At 45.6% G+C, this 20,604-nt stretch overlaps 1 protein-coding gene across 2 annotated transcripts in view; it reads left to right on the forward strand.

The window, feature by feature from the left end:
• The first annotated feature begins 8,082 nt into the window (after nucleotides 1-8,082).
• Nucleotides 8,083-20,604, forward strand: part of STK35 (serine/threonine kinase 35) — a 42,719-nt gene continuing 30,197 nt past the window's right edge. The window contains exons 1-2 of one of the 2 annotated variants that reach the window (XM_045528924.1): nucleotides 8,083-8,546; nucleotides 9,143-9,740. In XM_045528924.1, coding sequence (XP_045384880.1) covers nucleotides 8,241-8,546; nucleotides 9,143-9,740 — 904 coding nt within the window. In that variant the 5' untranslated portion in view covers nucleotides 8,083-8,240. Of the gene's footprint in view, nucleotides 8,547-9,013; nucleotides 9,741-20,604 lie in introns of those variants that run through there. The other variant, XM_045528923.1, reaches the window with a different exon arrangement.

Here is a 20,604-nt window from a genome sequence, read left to right on the forward strand (position 1 = left end):
TTTTTGATGGCTACATAGTTTCCAAATGTATGGCTCTATGTAATAAATCCCCTACTGTTGGGACTTAAGTGTTTCTAATATTTTATTATTATAAATAGCCACAATAAAAATCATTGTTGCACATATATTTTTCCACACTTGGGTATTTCTATAGGATAAATTCCTAGAAATGGAATTGCTGGATCAAAGTGTTATGAATTTTTAAATATATTAATAAAGAATGAGTTATCAAATTGTCTTCCTAAAAGGCTGTATCGCTTTACACTTTGATTAATGAGTGTACTTTGTTGTCTGATGGTTGTGTATTACACATTTTAACCAGACTCCCTAATAACTTATTTCCAACGTTCCAGTAGTTACAGAATTAAGGACTTTGCCCTGCCAGTTCTGCATTGCAGTCCTTTATCTTTCCCAAAATCATAAACAACTCCTAAGAACTTAGCAACCAATTTCCTGCAGCAAATATTCAGATACATATAGCCCGACAAAAAATCTTATGCCAACTCCAGATGGAAGAGGAAGAAATGTTGGCATTTCTTTGCCTTTTCAGTGGCTGATAGGAAGAAGGTTTGAAACTAGAATTATCCATTAAGTTTTGGAGACAGGGTGGCTGTATCTGCACCTATCTTCGTTTTCTGTGACTGGGACTCTCATTTAATAGATAAGAAGCTCCCTCTCTTGAGTCTTCCTGGGTGCAATGTCTCTGATTCAGTGTTCCCCGGAGTGTGATGACAGCGCTACCGGTCGCCCTCCAGATTAGGTAGTACAAGGACAACAGGTGAAGCTCCTGGCCAGAAGCTGAACAGCGCCACCAAGCTGATAGGCTGCTTCAGTGGTGGCGAAAGCCCACGTTTATTTTTAATTTCGCTTTTAATCCAAGTAATAAATACATTAATGTTTAAGAGTTAGATACCACTGCAAATTAAATACTGCTACAAAGCTTATAACAAAAATCTCCTGCTTCACCCCTAATCTCATCCCAGAAACAATAACTTTAATTCTGTAGTTACTTTTGCATACCTGATTATGGTATCACTTATTTACTTTCAATTTTTTTCTTTTATTCTTTTTTAATTTTTATATTTTTAGCTAAGTAAATTATCTGAGAATACTTTTAAATTTTTGATCTTTTCTATTAACTCACAACTATGAAGATAAGGATTTAGTGTTCTCTCTCTCTCTCTCTCTCTCTCTCTCACACACACACACACACACATACTTCCCCTCTCCAATTCTCCCCAAAATGATTCTGTCATAATTTTTAGTTAAATCAATGTGCTGTTTTACATTATAATGACAATGTAATATTATTTCCAGCTGAGCATTGTAGTTTATGATGATTACAATGTTTTTCTTATAAATTGTTTTTGTTTCTTGGCTTTAATAATCATTGCATGTCTTCTTTGCTTAGTTTCCTACATCACGGCTAAATTCACTGCCAGAACTCAAATCTTCTGTGATTGCCTCGGCCTTGTGCTCAGTCTGGAAGCATTACAGTGTTCATGACATGGTGCTTCTCAGAGCGTGGCTCGTGGCTCACGGAGAGCAGCATCAACATCAGCATCACCTGGGGCCTTATCCCAAGTGCAGATTATTAAACGCCACCCAGACTTGCTGAATTAGCTGCACTGGGGTGGGCCCAGTAATTTGGGTTTTAACCAGCTGTCCAGGTGTGCTAATGGGAAGGGCACTCAAGCTTGAGAACTGCAGGTATAATGGTTAAGAACTTGGGTACCCAAACTTCAGGCTGCTGGGTTCAAATCGCAGATATTCCACTCATTTGTGATGTAACAACTTCCAAGCCTCAGTCTTCTCTTAAAATGGGAACAAAAACAGTCTCTCCCACACAGAGTTATGGTGAGTGGCATGGTGTTAGGTGGCATGACAAGCTCCAATTTTTCCTGGAGACAGCTCTCCTGGAGCCCTTTGAATTGTAGCATCTATATGGGAGGAGAGCTCTCCCAGGTGGCCACATAGTCTGTCTCCAGGCCCCCCAGGGTCCCCTGCTGAGAGGATCTCCTCCACTGAGGTGCTGACCTCAAGTTTCTGCATCCAATGTCCTTCTCTCTTCTTTTACCCCCTCCCACCCTCAGCTCTCCCTGCTACAACCACCATAACACATGATCTCAGCCCACAGCTCCATGCCAACTGCAGCCTCAACCCTCAGCCCTCAGCCCTTCCTCACTCCCCCAACCCCTCACCCATGCCCCTCGAGCAGCCTCAGCCCCCTATCTCCTACCTTCCGTCCCTCCCACACTCCTCCACTCCACCCAGCCCTGCTGTCCTGGGCCAGAGGAGCCCCCTGCCTTCCCATGGAACCACCCCCTGCTCTCCAGAGCTGGCTGCCCCCTGGGAGTTCTCAGGCCCCTGAAGTATGGGGATGGGTAAGGGGGATAGATTACCAGCCCCAGCCTCACTGTTCTGCCTTCTCACTTGGGGGAAAATCTTAATAGAACAACCTATCTGAGCCTCAGCTCTCTCATCTGTGGAAGGAATAGCAATAGCATCCAGCTATATCGCTTACCACGGTGCTTGGTATATAGTAAGTGCTCAGTAAGTCCAATGTCCTTATCATGGCCCCCAGTCCCTGGCTCATTAAGGGGCCCCACCATCTCTCTCTCTCCTTATTTCTAGTACTCTTCCCCCATGCACTTAGCTCCAGCCACACTGGCCTCCTCACATACTCCCGCCCACCTCTGACATGGAATGCTCTTCCAGTAGATACACATTTACTTATTCTTTTACTTAAATCAGGACTCTGCTCAATGGTCATCTCCTTAGAGAGGTTATGCCCAAACCATCCTAAAACTGCCTAGCACATACAGTAGTTAAGGGTCAAAAAAAATTAGCTAATGTAGTTAATGTAGCCATTGCCTTATTCAACCAGTATGGGAGTGAGTTCTCACATACAGAGAGCATGACTAATGTCTGCTGTTCCAAATGGCCCTCCATGCTCAGTAGATGAAGGGCTTCCCTTCTGCATCCCAGGACTCCTGGAAGGGCCTGAAACCTCACTGCCACTCTTCCCATTTTCCTTTATTTCTTCAATCACTAAATATTGAGCTCCTTTCAGGTGCCCAGCACCAGCTGAGGCTCCTGGCAGGCTTGTTTGTCCACAAGAAAAGCACAGAAGAGGGTTTGCTGTAAGGGTTCACATTGCTCACCCTGGCGAGGGGCTGAGCAAGATAAGGGGGTATGAAGTGCCTGGGGCCTCAGTTCGAACCTGAGCTATGCATACTTCATGCTCAGTTGCTACATCTGGGAAGTGGAGCTGATGAAAGTTACAAGCTCACAGGATTGTCATGATAATTCTTTGTTAATCCCTGTGCCTCGCAGATAGAAAACTTTGGTAAATGTTGGCTATTAATCATAATAATAAGTAGAGGTTGCCTCTGTAATTTAAGCCAAAGCAAAGTAAAGAAGAAAAATGTGGTCAAGCCATCAGTGATTTATCAAGCAGTCTGGTCCTTCTAATAGGATAGAAAGGGTTCATACTCCCTGTGATCCTCCCAGAACTTTATATTCAATCTCTCTCAAAGTTCTGGTGGGGAAGCCGGGTGCAGTGGTTATGCACCTGTAATCCCGGCTACTTGGGAGGCTGAGGCAGGAGGATCACTTGAGGCCAAGAGTTTGAGACCAGCCTGGGCAACATAGTGAGACCCTGTCTTGAAAGAGAGAGGTGGTGGGGAGGGAAGGAAGGAAGGAAGGAAGGAAGGAAGGAAGGAAGGAAGGAAGGAAGGAAGGAAGGAAGAAAGGAAGGGAGGAAGGAAGGAAGGAAGGAAGGAAGGGATAGATTCAGCTGGGGAAACGAGCCAGGAGAGACACTGCTGGCCTTGCTCAATCTATGGAGCCAGTAATGCAGAGATGAGAAACCTCTAAGTAAAGACACAAGTGTTCATGGCTGCAGGGTTGTTTTTTTTTTTTTTTCACCTTTTAGTTAAACTTGATTGTGGTGTAATTTACATACAATAAAATTCCATCACCCAGAAAATTCTCTTGTGCCCTCAGCAGCCAATTCCCACCTGAAAGACACCACTGGTATGATTTCTGCCACCATACACCACTGTTGCTTGGTTTTATGTTAGTGGAATCATACAGTATAAATATGTACTTTTTCCTCCAATTTTTTTTTACAGTTTTATTGAAGTGAAGCTGCAAAACTTACATGCATAAACCACACCTAATTTAAAGGGCACAATTTGAAATGTTTTATTCTCCCCTTTAAACTATCACCATGGCCCAGATGATGAACATATCCATCACTCCAAAAAGTTTCCTCATGTCTCTGTTTTCCATTCCTCCCTCCCCACTCCAACTACCGATCTGCCTTTCATCACTATAAATTAGTTTTCATTGTTAAGGTTTGTACATAGAATCATCTAGCATGTACTTTCTTGTGCCTGCCTTTTTTCATTCACCATAATTATTTTGGTTCATCCATGCTGTTGCATCAATACTTTATTCTTTATTTTTTTCCAGCACAGTATCTCATATTATGGGAATACCACAATTCATTTATCCATTCATTTACTGATGAAAGTTGGAGTGTTTTCCAGTTTGGGACTCATATGGAAAAAGCCACTGTGAACATTCCTATACAAGTCTAGTTGTGAATGTAAGTTTTTCATTTATCTTGGGTAAGTACCTAGATATGGAATTGCTGGGCCATAGGATAGATGTGTATTTAATTTTATAAGAAACTGCCAAACTGTTTTTTTTCCAAAGTGGCTGTTACCATTTCACACTCTCACCAAATGGCTGGTTTAACATCAAGCTTACTCCTATCTCACAGATTTTGTACTTGTTCCCTGTTCCCTCTTCCTGGAAGGACTTTCCACTAGTTTTGGCTGGCTTCTTCACATTCAGGTCTCGGTTCAAATGTCATATTCCAAAGAGGCTGTTATGGACTCAATTGTTTCCCCCAGAAATTCATATGTTGAAGTCACAACAACCCAGTACTTTAAAATGTGACTGTATTTGGAGATAAGGTATGTATGTATGTATTGACTGATTGATGGATTGATAGAGTCTCACTCTGTTGCCTGGGCTAGAGTGCTGTGGCATCAGCCTAGCTCACAGGAACCTCAAACTCCTGGGCTCAAGCGACCCTCCTGCCTCAGCCTCCTGAGTAGCTGGGACTACAGGCATGCGCCACCTCACCCGGCTAATTTTTCTGTTTTTAGTAGAGATGGGGTCTCACTCTTGCTCAAGCTGGTCTGGAACTCCTGAGCTCAAATGATCCTCCTGCCTCAGCCTCCCAGAATGCTAGGATTACAGGCGTGAGCCACCACACCTGGCCTGGAGATAAGATCTTTAAAGAGATGATAAAGTTAAAATAAGGCTTTTAGAGTGGGGCCCTAATTCAATGTGATGCTAGTCATACTAGACCAGAGAAGAAAGAGACACTGGAGACGCACCTACACGGAGGAAAGGCCATGTAAACACATAGTAAGAAGGCGGCCATCTGCAAGCCAAAGGGAGTGTCAGGAGAAACCAGACCTGCTGATACCTTCTCGGCTCTAGAGCTGTGAGAAAATAAATTTCTGTTGTTTAAGCCACCCAGTTTGTGGTATTTTGTTATGGCAGCCCTAGTGAACTAATATAAAGGACTTCCAATCACCATTTTACAACCATTATAATAATTGTTTCAAGCAAGAATCATTACTGAATTCTAAAACCAGTGGGTAAGAGTCGCATGAAGAAGAGAATATTTAAATATTCAAACTATCTTTCCACAGGATACTTAATAGTTACAAAGGGGAAAAGTGTGACTTTATGATGGGATATATCTCAGCAGACATCACCCAACCAATTGACGGAAGTTAATCAACATCATCAATGGGCCGGGCGTGGTGGCTCACACCTGTAATCCTAGCACTCTGGGAGGCCGAGGCGGGAGGATCGCTCAAGGTCAGGAGTTTGAGACCAATCTGAGCAAAAGCGAGACCCCATCTCTACTAAAAAAATAGAAAGAAATTATATGGACAACTAAAAATATATATAGAAAAAATTAGCTGGGCATGGTGGTGCATGCCTGTAGTCCCAGCTACTTGGGAGGCTGGGAGGCTGAGGCAGGAGGATCACTTGAGCCCAGAAGTTTGAGGTTGCTGTGAGCTAGGCTGATGCCACAGCACTCTAGCCTGGGCAACAGAGTGAGACTCTGTCTCAAAAAACGAAAAAAAAGTCATCAATTATGGCACAAATGCAATGTCATGTGCTGCCTGACGAGAGGCACTGAAGACATGTCCTTTCAATAGAATTCTTGTCAAAAAATGCATTTGCTGAAGCTAATGATGAGAAAATATTGGACAAATACAAATTTAGGAACATTCTACAAAATAACTGATCAGTACTCTTTGAAAATGTCAAGGTCATGAAAGACAAAGAAAGGCTGGATAACTAACTGCCTTTCCAGACTAAAGAAAACTAAAGAGACATGACAACTAAATGCAACATGTGATCCTGAACTGGATCCTGGGGAATAGCTATAAAGGACATTATTGGGACAATTAGCAAAATTTAAATATGAATGGCATATTAAATAAAAGAATTGTATTATTGTTAAAATTCCTGATTTTGACCTTTGTACTGAGATTATGAAAGAGAATGTCTTTTCTTAGGAAGCACACAGAAGTGTTTGGGATAAAGGAGCATAAAGGCAGAAACTCTGAAATGATTTAGGAAAAAAGGATACGTACATATTGTACATAATACCATATACATGCACACAATATGTATGTATACGTGTTCTCTCTCACACAAGAGAGAATGTGATATGGAAATATATGCAAGATATAACAATTGGTTATTCTGGCTGAAATATAGTATGAGTTCCTTACTATTCTTGCAATTTATATGTAAATTTGAATTTTTATCAAAAAAACAATTACAGAGGCTTTCGGTGACCATACACACCATCAGAAGTGGCCTATTGGCCAGGCGCAGTGGCTCACGCCTGTAATCTTAGCACTCTGGGAGGCCGAGGCGGGTGGATCGCTGGAGGTCAGGAGTTCGAGACCAGCCTGAGCAAGAGACCCCACACCTGTCTCTACTAAAAATAGAAAGAAATTATCTGGCCAACTAAAACATATATATATGGAAAAAATTAGCTGGGCATGGTGGCGCATGCCTGTAGTCCCAGCTACTCGGGAGGCTGAAGCAGTAGGATTGCTTGAACCCAGGAGTTTGAGGTTGCTGTGAGCTAGGCTGACGCCATGCCACTCGGCACTCACTCTAGCCCAGGCAACAGAGTGAGACTCTGTCTCAAAAAAAAAAAAAAAAAAGAAGTGGCCTATCCCCAACCCCAAGGCACTCTATAGCTCATTCTTTTTCTTCGTTGCAGTTCATCACTGGCAAAAATTATCCTGTGCATTTATTTAATAACAATACCTAACATTTGCGTGCAAGACTGTTCTTTTCTAAGTGCTTTAACTGTAAAACTTCTGAGAATCCCCTAACTACTGTTTCCATCTTACAGGTGAGGAACCAAGACACAAGAAGGTTGATTTCAAGATCACTTATGCGGTTTTTCTCCTCCAGAGACACAGAACTTCAACTAAGGGAGAGACTATCTCGTCCACTGTTCTTTTCCCAGCGACTTTTTAATACAATGGTGCCAAGCACGTAATAGGTGTTCAATACGTATCTGTAGATTCAGTCAACAAATATCGCACACCCATTAGGCATTGGGGTACAAAGCAGTGAACAAACTACTCAAAAATCCATGCCTAAATGGAGCTTGAAATTGAGAATAACTTTCAGCCCCACACCCCGTTAGCCACCCACTCTTTCATTTGGTTCAATCACCCTTGAGAATTAAGGCCCATTCTACCCATTTTGCAGAGGTAACAGGATCAAGGTGGGGCAATAATTTGCGCAAAATCATTGGGCTACGTAGTAGGGAAGGTCGGGATTCCAACCCAGTCCGCGAGGTTCCCAGGCCCGACCTATGAATCAACAGACAAAGCCAATCACCCGATCAGTATTTATTGAGCGCCTACTGCGTGCAGTTAGTCTTCTTTCATTCAAGCCAGGTGAAGCGAGGAGGTTGTGGTGCGCAAGCGGCTGCAGAGACAGGGAGGCCGCCGCGGCTCACAGGGATTTGGCGCCTATTTTTTGTTGGTTGGGTGTTCTCGCCGGTGATTGGGCCCCGGCGCGGCGTGCCGGTGCGCCTGGCTGCGGCTGCTCCGTCGACCTTGGCAGGACCCGGGCGGCGCACAACTCGGCGGGCCTCCCGGGGGATGGGCCACCAGGAGTCTCCGCTGGCCCGAGCGCCGGCGGGAGGTGCGGCTTATATAAAGAGGTTATGTAAAGGGCTCAGCTGGCGCGAACACGTGGAGAGCCACGGGAGCCCGGAAGGCTGGGCCTCCCCCGCGAGCGCCGCTGCCACTGCCCGGGCGGCAGCACTACCCGCCGCACGTCCGAGCTCGGCCACCGCCTCCCGAGCTGCTCGGTCCCGGAGGCACCCAGAGCCCGGAGCGGACCATCCCCAGGCGGGGGCTCCAGGAGGGAAACGCGCCGCCCGGAAGTGGAGGTGCGCGGGCCAGGTAAGGGCGCAATTCCCGGAGTGAAGGCAAGTGCCGAGGCAGGAGTCACCCCGCTTCCTCGGTGTTTGGGGAGGGCAGGCGGGTCCTCGGCATGTCGCGCTCAGGGAAGCTGAACTTCTAAGCCAGTCCCCTCCACCCGCCGCCCTCGGGGACTTGGGTCGGTCCGCGGGGCTCCGCTAGGGCTCAACTCAACGGACTGTTTACACCCGGGAGGACGCAAGGCTGGACGCGGGGAGGGGGGTCTCGGAGGGGGCCAGGCAGGGAAAAAGACTTCAACAGTCCACATCGTTTCTTAAAGCGATTTTCGTAAGTCGTGAAGGCAGCAGGTTCTTGTTTTTCTCGTTGCTACACGATGAACCAGCTGAGACGGCGGAGAGTTTTTGCTTTTCTTTCCGGTTCCCCCTCTGAGCCGCTGCCTAGTGGTCTCGTCTTTCCCGCTTCCTCCTCCCCTCCCCTCCCCCGTTCCGTCGGCGGCGCTGGCTTCCGTCTTAAAGGGGCCGCGGCGGCTGGAGGAGGAGGAGGTGGGACGCTTCGCGGCCTGCGCTCCTTGCCTCCCCGCCTCGGCCTGGTCGTTTAACCGATTCTTTCGCCCGCAGGTCACAATCCAAGGTCCCGCTCCTCCGCGTCCCGGGGCCGGACGGAGGGATGAGGCAGGGGCGGGCCGGGCAGCGCCGTTGCTGCTCCCCCCGTCGCCTGCAGCCATGGAAACGGGGGAGGACGGCGCCCGCAGAGGTACACAAAGCCCAGAGCGGAAAAGGCGAAGCCCAGTGCCGCGGGCGCCCAGCACGAAGCTGAGGCCGGCGGCTGCGGCCCAGGCCATGGATCCAGTGGAGTCCGAGGCCCCGGGCGAGGCCTACCTGGCGCGGCGGCGACCGGAGGGCGGCGGCGGTTCTTCGCGGCCGCGCTACAGCCTTTTGGCGGAGATCGGGCGCGGCAGCTACGGCGTGGTTTATGAGGCAGTGGCCGGGCGCAACGGGGCCCGGGTGGCGGTCAAGAAGATCCGCTGCGACGCCCCCGAGAACGTGGAGCTGGCGCTGGCTGAATTCTGGGCCCTGACTAGCCTCAAGCGGCGCCACCAGAACGTAGTGCAGTTTGAGGAGTGCGTCCTGCAGCGCAACGGGCTAGCCCAGCGCATGAGCCATGGCAACAAGAGCTCGCAGCTGTACCTGCGCCTGGTGGAGACCTCGCTCAAAGGTAGGAGTATCGCGGGCCGTCCCGCCCGCGCGTGGCCGGATCCGCTGCTCTCTGGACGGCTCGGTTCAAACTGTCCCGGCTCCCCCTAGGCCTTGGTCCTGGTCCTGTCACCCTGGGCCCAGACACACCCTCGTTTCCCCAGGCCCAGGCACGGGGGCCTCACTCTCTTTTCTCTGGACCTAGGGCTAGTCCCTGGCCCAAAAGCTGGCTGAGTTTTTCATAACAAGACTTCATTTGAGTGTTAACCATTATCTTAGTAAGTGCTCGATAAATATGAGCCATTGATTATTAAGCGGTTAGCACTTTTAAGATCCGGTTGGGAAGTGGAGGGTGTTGGGTTCAGAGTTGGTGGCAGAACTGCAGAGCCCTCTCACCCTTTAGTGCCTTTTCTTTTTCCCTCCCAAAACAAACAGAAAAAAGTTAACGGAACCTACCCACACCCTCTCCCTCTTGGTTCTAAGTTTCCTGACATCCTCCATCTCCAGCTCCCAAACTTTTGCTTACTAGCTTGCCTCTTCCTATGAGACCCCCAGCCCTTCATCTCAGGCACTCAAGCAAAACGACAGTTTTTCTGGCTTGGTCCTCTGGGATGTGAGGGCTAATAGCCCCCACAGGTGGGCCTAGAGCTGTCACGAAATAAAACTTCTAACATCTTTTTCCTCCATTTTACATTCTTAGTCTTTTTCTTAATCTCTGAGGCTGGCTGGGAAGTGGTTTTACTTAGGAGGAAAATGGGGTTCATTGAGGGCAGGGGTCTTGCAGACCCCGAAGATTAATAATCCTGGTTTCTGGGTTTTAACTGCAGTTAGGGAATGTGTTCATCCTAAGTGTTCAGTACTCACAAACCTTGTTCAGACTGCAAGTAGCTGGGGATCTGCTCAGAGGAGAGGGGCAGTGGGCTAGGAAAGTCTGAGAACACTTCCTCCGGCAGGAGAATCCAGGAGGAAGGTTGCTAATCTGAATTCTAGCTGTGGTCTGAGCTCTGACATAATTTTAGGTAACAACTTTAAAAGTAGATTCTGTCCCGATTCTATAAATAAACTAAGGCTTACAGGAGAACAACTAATAACTTGATTAAGGTTAATCCACTTGAAAGTCAGACTGTACTCCTGATTTCCTTGTACTTCTCATAGCTTAAGTGATGTGAACCTAGGTCTGTCTTGATTCAAGGCCTATATCCTTTCAAAGAGTAATGCTATCCTCCTTAAACCTTTAAGAATGGGTAGGATTTTGGGTGGGGTTGGAGGGTGTGATTTCCTAAAATCTTGTTTGGAGCTTTGGTGCAACTTTAAAGATTCCACAAGGCTATCCTAGAGAACTCCTCTCATTTCAGGTCTCTTGTTTGACATTGGATTAGGGGACATAGTATCACCTGGGGTCCTTTTTAGACTTCTACCTTTATGTGCATCCCTGCCCCATCCATTCTGAAAAGCCCACTCTCCTGGGGGGAGTATTTTTTTCCCAGGAGATTATTTTGATCTTTTTTTAAAAAAAACTTTTATATAAGAAATGGGGTCTCTTATGTTGCTCAGGCTGATCTCCAACTCCTGGGCTCAAGTGATCCTCCCACCTCAGCCTCCCAAGTAGCTAGGATTATGGAATGCACCACCGCATCTAGCCCCAGGAGATTCTTTTACCTTGCCTATATTCTGGGAGCTCCTCCCTTATTTTGAAGTCCTAGTCTCAGACTGTCTCCTACTCTATGGTTAATGAATGGTCTGGACTTCCATATTACCGCACTGCCTTGGGGTGTGGGAGCTTGCTTTGCCAAACATTCCATCTATCCTCAGTTCATTGATGCCAGTCTTGGAACCTCAACCTCAGTTTGAAGCCCTTGCTTACTCGCTCAACATAAATACTATTTAGACTTTCCTCACATGTAAAATTTGTCAAAACTTCACAGTAAACAAAGGCAGCATAGCATAACAGGTTAATACTGTGGACTTCGGGGTTAGACTCAGACTGCATGAGACATGGGACAAGTTGTAAAACCTGAGGAGCATTCCTCTAGATAGGGGTACCTGTGGCATAGGGCTGCCATGCAGACTGGGGATGTCCGATAATTGCTCCAGATGAGGAGGAATTCACTGCCTCAATAAATTCAGGCTACCTTCCTCATCCTCTTCTGCCATTATCACCTTCAAGATTCATTGTTCTTGTTCAAGTTTCCGAAACTTGTTTGACCATGGAACACACCTTATTTCCTGTATGGTCAGCATTACCAAGTTGACAGAAACATTTGTATTTTTATTCTCCCTTTATAAGCTAAAATTGAGACCTAGAAAAATGAAATATTTTGCTTTAGGCCACATACTAAATATGTTTCTTTCAATTGTTTAGAGTCTTCAGAATATTTGAGTGTCCATAATGTTCTGGGATTGGAGATAGAGCAGTGAAGAAGATGTGCATTGTCTCTGCTTGTGAATATGACATTCAAGCTTACATATCACGTAATCTAGCAAGTAGTAAATTTAATTTAGCAAGTAGTAAATAGGCGGTCGCAGGTCTTTTCGCTTCTTAATTTTAAAGTGGAGAACAAAGATCCAATTACTCCGGGTTAAGTTTTCCTAAATCTACCTTTCAAAACTTAGTGGACTTGGAGTCCTGTTTGCAGGGGTCCTGTTTGCAGCATGCGTTATAATACTACCCAGTAACCTTAGAGCTGGGAGGGGTCCTAGAGATAACCTGGTTCAGCTCTCTAGCAGAAAAGTCCTTTGCAGTCACCCTTTGCCAGGTCTCCCGCAACTTAGAATGATTTCGAAATAGACCAGAAAGTGTTAATCTGCCTTGAATTCTCAACTTCACCCAGTACTGAGTCTGTACTGTAGTATTTGAAGGGAAAGGAAAAAAAAACCAAAAACCAAATCATTCCTTGCCCCAAAGGAACTTACATTTGAAAAGCTTGAGGACTAGTAAAAGACTTAATGCTATTCAAGGTCACTGGAGGAAATGGCAGGTTGGCTCATTAACAAGGGCTTTGTACACAAGTAAGAGGAAGGAGAATGGGAAGGTGGGCTTGAAAGGTGTGTGCCTAGGATCCTGGGTAGGCAAGGAAGAAACAAAGTGAATCTATTTCACTGTTGGACCAATAGATTCATTTTTTCCCCCCCTCAGTCTCCAACTTCCTAGTGAATACATAGAAGGCATTTGTATAGTCTCAAATTATTTGATGTATAAAAATTCCAGAAGAAACTTCTGGAAATGAATGCTGTTCTTGGTCCTGCCCATTTTGTTTGATAGATTTCTGTGCCTTATGTCTGTCCTTTCTGAGTATGGAGCAAACAAAGTCCTACTCAGAAACATTAATAAAGAGAGCAGAAGCTGTAGAGGGTTAGAGGTCTTAGGTGTCTGATCTGGCCTTCTGTTTCACAAGGAAGAAAACTTGATCTCCAACTCCTGGACTTGTCTGAGTGAGTTAGTGGCAGCACTCAAATCAGCCTCCTAGGCTTTTATAAACCAGATTAATAGTCTTACAAATTATTTGGTTGTTGGGTTGGTGCCTGGGTCTTCGTTTAACTTTGAAGTACTTTTCAAATAAAAAGAAGAGTGAAGGCATCAATGGTTTGCTTTTGTCCCCTTGTTTTCCGTGGCTAAAGGACCCTGTCCTGAAAACACACAAAACAAAGTTCAAGATCACTGCCACTTAGAAGACAGCAGGCAAGCCTGATTCATTGTCAAACCCAGAAATTCTGTTGCTTTCTCTAATTAATGCATGCACTGATCCTTCTGACAAACAGCACGCAAGGACCAAAAAAAATTCAGTACAAACTCTAAGCCTCATCAAACTGAATTATTAGAAGTTTGGAAGAGCAAGAAGCCTAGCTTATCCTCAACTTGGTAAGACACTAACTAGTCTTGCTTTACCAATTATGTGTTTTCTGTACTCAAGATGCCTTTAGGTAGCTTGAGATGGCTGGGAACATAGGCCTTGGGAAGTAATCTTTTTTTTTTTTTTTTAATAGAGACAGGATCTCACCCTTACTCTGGGTGGTCTTGAACTCCTGAGCTCAAGTGGATCCTCTTGCCTCGGCCTCCCAGAGTGTTAGGATTACAGGCGTGAGCCACTGTGCCCGGCCCTTGGGAAGAATCTTGCCTGCACACCAAGTAGCTGCTGTGAGCCAGGTCACTATATTTGAAGAGCTTCCTCCATGAGGCCTGCAGAAGACACATCCCCAAACAAACACAGTGCAAGGTCACAAGTGGCAGCATCCTAGAAAGCAGAGGTTCTCTCTGGGAATTTAGAGGCTTTGGGGAGCAGGCAAAGGAAGTAGCTGAGGGAGGAACCAGTGTTCTAGCTGGGGGAGACCAGGGATTTAGCAGTAGATTAGTTGTCAGCCTGCAGACTCTTATGGAAAACAGCTAAGCAAATAACCAGGTCAGGATTCAAGCCTAGGCATTCGAACTTGAGGATGCTGTTTAAACCACTATGAGGACAAGCGCCTTACATTCTGAGTTCTCTTTTTCTTGGTTGTAAAATGGGCATAATCATATTTTACTCAAACTAATGACTACTATATTTTTAATTATACATTAATCAGTGCTCCTGGCACTGCCAGTTTCCGCTGGGGCCTTCCATGTGTCTCACCTACCAGGGACTCTGTACCGGCTTTCTGGTGTACTCTTGAATGTTTTGAGGCAACCATGCCAGCTTCTCTCTCACTCTTGACTGACTCCTGCCTTCTATGCATTGGGGATTTTAGGTTCCAGCCCTGGGAGAGGGAAACAGCCCTTCCTTAATTGAGAGCTTTGGTTAATTGGGGTTGCATTGGGTAGGGCTTTTTATAGTGTAAACTCTCAAGGAGAGCTTAGCTTCCTTTGTAGAACATCGGTTCATTTTCACCTCAAATTTGGCTTGTGGTGGTATCTTTAGGGCTAGGTACCCTCCTTAGTGACTCTCCAATTCTGCATTTTGACCCAGTTGTCTTTATATATTATGCGTGCCCTACGACTACTTTCCCTATTCCTTCTCTTATTTATACCTCTCCAGCTCACGATTCTTACCGTTATGGAACACCTACTGTGTGCATGTGTGGTGGGTGTACTGTGAGGAGCCCAGAGACTTGATTTCATTCCACCGAGAGTGCCCAGTCTAATGGAGGAGATGGTTACAGAACAACACATGTTACTTCACTGCAGCCTTTGAGAGGTGCTCTGGGGAACCAGCTGCCAAAAATGTAGACTAAGTTTGGGAGAAGGAAGGATGACTTGTAAAATGGTAAATCAGAAACGACCCTGGCAAGAGCTGAGGCTTAGGTGTGTGGCAGGGACAATTGCGTATGGAGAGAGATGCCTGAGCCCTGACTGCCGTGGGTTAGGGTGACTCCCTCTCTACCTGGCTGGTGGAATCCACGTTTTAGCAAGTAGTAATAGGCTACCCTTTCATAGCATTTTCATATTCATTCTCTTTTCATCTTCTCTACCGTGAAATTGGTGTTTTCTATAACCTGGTCTTACAAGAAAATCAAGGTCAAGTTACTTGCCCATTATGACACTAGTGAGGGGACGGAGTCTAAGAGTTACATACAGATACTTTTTCCAATTTCCATGCTCTTGACAGCTGCGTTATGACTGTATTGGATGACTGCCAGTGGTGTCCAGAGACATTAACATAATTAACACCCAGTAGTTGCCTGCTCTTGTGTCCAGGCACCATGCAAGGTGCTTCATATGTCACAAGCCTTCCAACAGCCCAGTGATGTAGGTGTTTCCTCTCAATTTATGGAAAATGAAAGATTTTTGAGGTCTTAAGTTTGCGCAGGATGATACAGCCATGTAAGTTGGGGGGCGGGGGAAATATTGGCCCCAAGCCTGGCTGGCTCAGCAGCCCCATCCCTTCTCTTAGGCCCACGGGTTCATTCTTGTCCTTTGTAGAGCACTGTATACACTGTATCTTGCCCAGCCAGCCACCATAACAGATCTGTTTGATTAATCTTAGGAGTCCCTTGAACATAGCCTGTGGTGTTTACATGGTATCCAGCTTCTTTATGGTGACATGACACTGCCTAAAATTGAGCATGGAACCACATGCTCGTCTTTGTTATGGGAAGACGTGCCAGGATGAGTACTTGTCATCAGCCTCTCAGAACTGAGCTCTTTAAATAAAATATTTTAATGTACAACTCCTAATTAATCAAAAACAAGGATGGCCATAGTCACAACTTGTTCAAACTTCACTTTTCTGGGTTTTCTCTAATCCTTTTTCTTAAACGTAACTTTATAATTTTATGTTCTGCCTTTTTTCCCCTTGATGCTTAAACTTGCTCGTAATGTGTTATGTGACCTTCTCTTGGCTTTTTTTAAGTAAATTTCTGTTGAAGTGTAGCAAGACCCTTTAAAGCTTTCAACCAATTGGCAATACCATAATTAACAGTTACTCTTCTTGGATAGTTGTTTCCAATCCTTCACTTTTACTATGCTGGATGGAATACCAGTTATGGGTGTTTGAGAGGATTGGGTAGAGCACTGTGAATTCTTTTCATCTTACATGACAGGTTACTAAAGTCTGTTGATCTTAAACCTCCAAGACCTTTCTCCCATCCCTACCTTCCCACCTCGCCGCCTCCCTTGCCAGCCCTCGCTTCTCTGGGTTTCAGAACCTCCTGATGAGTCAGTTGGCCACTAGTCTGTCTGCCTCGTCTCTGACCCCTTGTGCCTCCAAAGGGAACTTGTTTCATTGTCAAAGTCATGCTGTCACCTATTAATGTTTCTGAAATCAGCAGTCAGCTTGGTCAAGTGGTATGTCAGAGTGCTGTCAACAGCCTGTATGGCTTACTTAAATGGTATGTCTTCAAATCGATGACTCCTTAGATTCCATAAGCAATGTATCTTTCTGTAATATATTAAGAACTTTTAGCTCCTTCCCATTTCTTAGGGCCTAAGTCTGCTATAGAACATGTCAGCCTCATTCCTGCCCATCTACTGTATCTCTTCTGTGACGACTCAGACTGTTCGGGGCTCTGGCGCATGCTCACACCCCCCGTGCTGTGTGCCCATCCTGCTCATCCTGGGAGATGCGGCTGAGGGGCCTCTCTCACATCCCACCTTTCTTCCCCACCCGTGGGCAGAGCTGGGCCCTCTTCCTCGCTCTCATAGCTGTCATTCTGCTTCTAATGACCAGAAGCCTTTGTCAGGGCAGGGACAGACTCTTAACTCAGCTCATCTCTGATGCCTGACAAGCAGTGTGTGCTCAGGAAATGTTTAAATGGAGTTGACGAGAACCTGGAAATCTAGCTTCTGGGACTTTGGAATAGGCTTGTCCAATCCAGGACATTTTCTATCTTTACGGGAGGTGCCTGCCTTTCCAAGCTCATACTGACTTAGCCTTTTGCTGGGCCTGCTGGCATCAGGTTTCTCAGTGAAGCAGGCCCCTTTTTATTGGGGACTTCAACACTGCAATTTCTATGAGTGAGATGCAAGACGCCTGCTTGGTTTTTTTTTCTTGGTGTTTGTTTTGTGTGGGGTTTTTTTTTTTATTTGGCATATTCTCTGTCCCTCTGAACTATGGCATAGAATGTTCTGAAATCCATAATTTATTTTGTGGTCACCTGTCTATCAAACTTGAGGGAAAAAAGTAGTAAAACTATCCTAGAGGTGGGCCTTCCTCACTTTAAAAGTGTGTGCCGTTAGCCCTGTGCGAACCTATCCTACCCACCTATTGGTGGCAGTGCTCTTGGACAGGTTACTTAGCCTTTCTCAGCCTGGATTTCACCACCTGTAAAATGGTATCTGGGAAGATGAGACAGTTCACATCATGAGCTTTTAAAATAGTGCCTGGAACCCAGTGGTTTCTCAAAGGTTAATTTACCTCAAATGCTTATCTCCAAATAACACTCACTGTTTTCTCCGTCTCTGGGAAGAAAGCTAAATTTTTTCTCTTACTAATCTTGTAGAACTGTCAGATTTTACCAGACAAGGGAATTATAAAACTTAAGTAAATTTTGTTTCTGTCAGCTCAAAAACTTTAAGTTTCATGTGGAGATTATACTGGGTGTTCCATATGTTGTTCCAATTATACATCCTGAAACTGGGGAAATAACCACAGGGTGGGGTTGGGGACACGCTGAGCCCACTTGATATGGGTTTGAAATAAAACTCCATTGATATGAGCCAGGGGCCTTGGCTGGTCAGAAGAGGAAGTTACCTGGAAAATCAGGCATGTGTAAAGTGGATTGGCATTCAAGCTGGCCTTAAGGTGTACATTGTCTTACACCTGCAGAGATGGGGGTGTCCTCTTTTTAGCTAGAGAAATCACCCCAAATGAAAGAGTGGCCTGGTCTAGCTGGAACATGGATTTTAGCTGTTACAACCTAAAGAAATGTTATCTTAAATGGAGTCATTCCTTTTCATTTTCTGATCCAAATGTCAGCTTTTGCCTGACATGTGAGAACTTTATTCTGTGGCCTACAGTACTGGGATTACGGAAATCCACGAAGTTCCAAGGACTTGGGTGGGGTTGAGTGTTGAGGATGATGATAGTGATGGTCAGTGAGTTATTCCCCCAAAATGTCTTCTGCTCTGCACAGGGTAGCTCGTGTCCGTGACTTAATGCACTGCCATCATGTGGTGCAGATGCCATTCTCTCATTTGATAGATGAGAAGACTGAGCTGCAGATAGGTTCAGGGGCTTCCCTGAAGTCCTAGCCATCTTTCTGTCAGACCTTGGCCTCCCCGTATTTTCCTTTGAACCAAGAGTCCGCCCAGTGCACCAGTGGGCAGCGTTGGTCTACACCCAGACTCCTTGCTTGCTGGTCTTTGCTCTTTGACATCCCCAAGTGCCTGCTGAGTGCCAGGTACCATCAATGTCCCCTCCCACCATCCCTCCGGTCATAAGGTAGCTGAGAGAGAGCCCAGGTAGACATCTGCCTGAAGTAAAGGACTGGAATTGTCACGTGTGTCTTCTGTTTTCTCATGGGTAGCTGGTGAAAACACGTGCTCAGCCTCTCATGGAATAAGCCCAGGGCCCTTGCCTGTGCAAAGAAGTACTTTTGTCTCTGGGACGAGGAGCCGCCTTCCCAGTTTTCCATTCTGTCATGGCTGCTGATGCTGTGCCTGACTCTGAAAAGACTTCTTCCTGTCCAGGGTTTTCCTCTCAACAACAAACAGCCCCTCCTTTAGTGTGTCCTGAGCTTAGCTCCCTCCTCAGAGCAAGCTCCTCATGTCTGGGGTCCTGTCTCCCCCACCCACTGATTAATTTAGGGCACCTTTTTTAAAATCTCTTCCCTTTTGCTGGATTCTCATAACCTGGACTTTCATTATAATAGTCTATTGCAGACTTATTCTTTTTACTTGAGTTGCCGTAGTTACCAACTTTGTATATAAAATAATCATTCCCCACCCTTTATTCTCCCACTAGAAATTTCACTGTTTTCTGCTGTGACCTTTGCAGAAGGAATTTGATGACTTTTTAATCCTTTCCTTTCTGGCTGTACCACCAGCAAACGTTTCTTGCTCTCCTTTTTACGGCTCTTTACTCCAGAGTCTAGATTTTGCTTGGGCTTCAGATGCCTGCTTCATTTTGCAGTGTTTTCAGATACAGAGCCATAGCCCACTCAGCCGGTGACCCAGAAAGAGGATTATGAGAGGGGAAACAACTGAATTAAAAAAAAAAATCTGCCCTAAACTGGTTCTACCTGTATTATTTTGATTGTGAGGAATATAAACAAAAATTATATAATTACAGGGGAAGTGAGGTCTTTCAGATTGTGGTCAAAAACCTAAAGCTTTTGTCTTGTACATCAAATCATCTTGGATTAGCCTAGAACTCCCAAACCACTGGCTTTGGTCAACTGTGTGGCTTGGTAATTTCAGGGCTGTTTTGGGTTAGCGGAGTATCATCCAGATCATAGGTCTCTCTGTAGTCATCAAATACCTTCCAGGTATGGGCTTACTGTGCCACCAGTGCTTGGGCTTACTGTGCTTTATGGGATTTGCTTGAAGATGGCAGTCACCAGCTTTCCTGGAGTTTCAAGCCCACACAATTTAATTCTACCTTTTATGCATTTACTTCAGACTCCACTGTTCCTGCCAGACTTAGATTCACACCTTTCTTGTCTATTTGTCCTGTATTCCATTACCCATTTAGTCTCTCAGACTAGAATTCCCTTTTTGCTTCCCCTGACTGACTTACTGCCTGTCCTTCAAAGGGCATCTCAAGTCCTGTCCCTTCTGACTTCTTCAGGTCTGGTGATTCCTGCCCACCTTCACTGTTCAGAGAAGTTGACCTTGATGCAGATGTGTGGCTTATGATGGTTACTGCTGTGGTTAGCTGTCCTCTCCTTGAAACTAAGCTTCATAGAGACAGGGGCATGTTATGTGCCTACCTTGTGCTAGGCATATGGTAGGCTTGCAGAAAATGTTGATGGATTGGAGTGTGCCTCTGAAATAAACAGAACTGTAGTACCATTCCAGATGCATTAACAAGAATCATTGTACAAGTCAGGGAAGACAAGAAGGAACATTTGCCTGGCATTGAGTAACAGTGGTAATAGAAGCAATAGACGTTTGACAGCCATCTCACTTGCTTTACCTTGTCTCATCTTCCCAGCAGTCCTGGGAGATAAGGGTGGCCTGCTGCTGCCTGTTTGGAAACAGTATAGTGAAACAAAATGGTTTTGCAGTCAACCAGATAATGGTGAACCTGAGGTTCCACCCAGGCCTCTTAATTCCAAACCCCAGGTGCTTGACACCAGCCCGTAATGCCTGTGACATTCCTTGACTTATCCCGTGTGAGTAGAAACAGGGCTCAGTGCCGATTATGCGGATCTCTTGGAGCAGTTGTTTGTCACATCTGTCACTCTCACTATATTATATTGCATCCTTTTAGTCTAAACATATAGTGTGAATGTGTCCATCTCACTCAAGTTCT

This window comes from Lemur catta, chromosome 17 (assembly GCF_020740605.2).
Source record: "Lemur catta isolate mLemCat1 chromosome 17, mLemCat1.pri, whole genome shotgun sequence".
Classification (NCBI taxonomy): Eukaryota; Metazoa; Chordata; class Mammalia; order Primates; family Lemuridae; genus Lemur; species Lemur catta.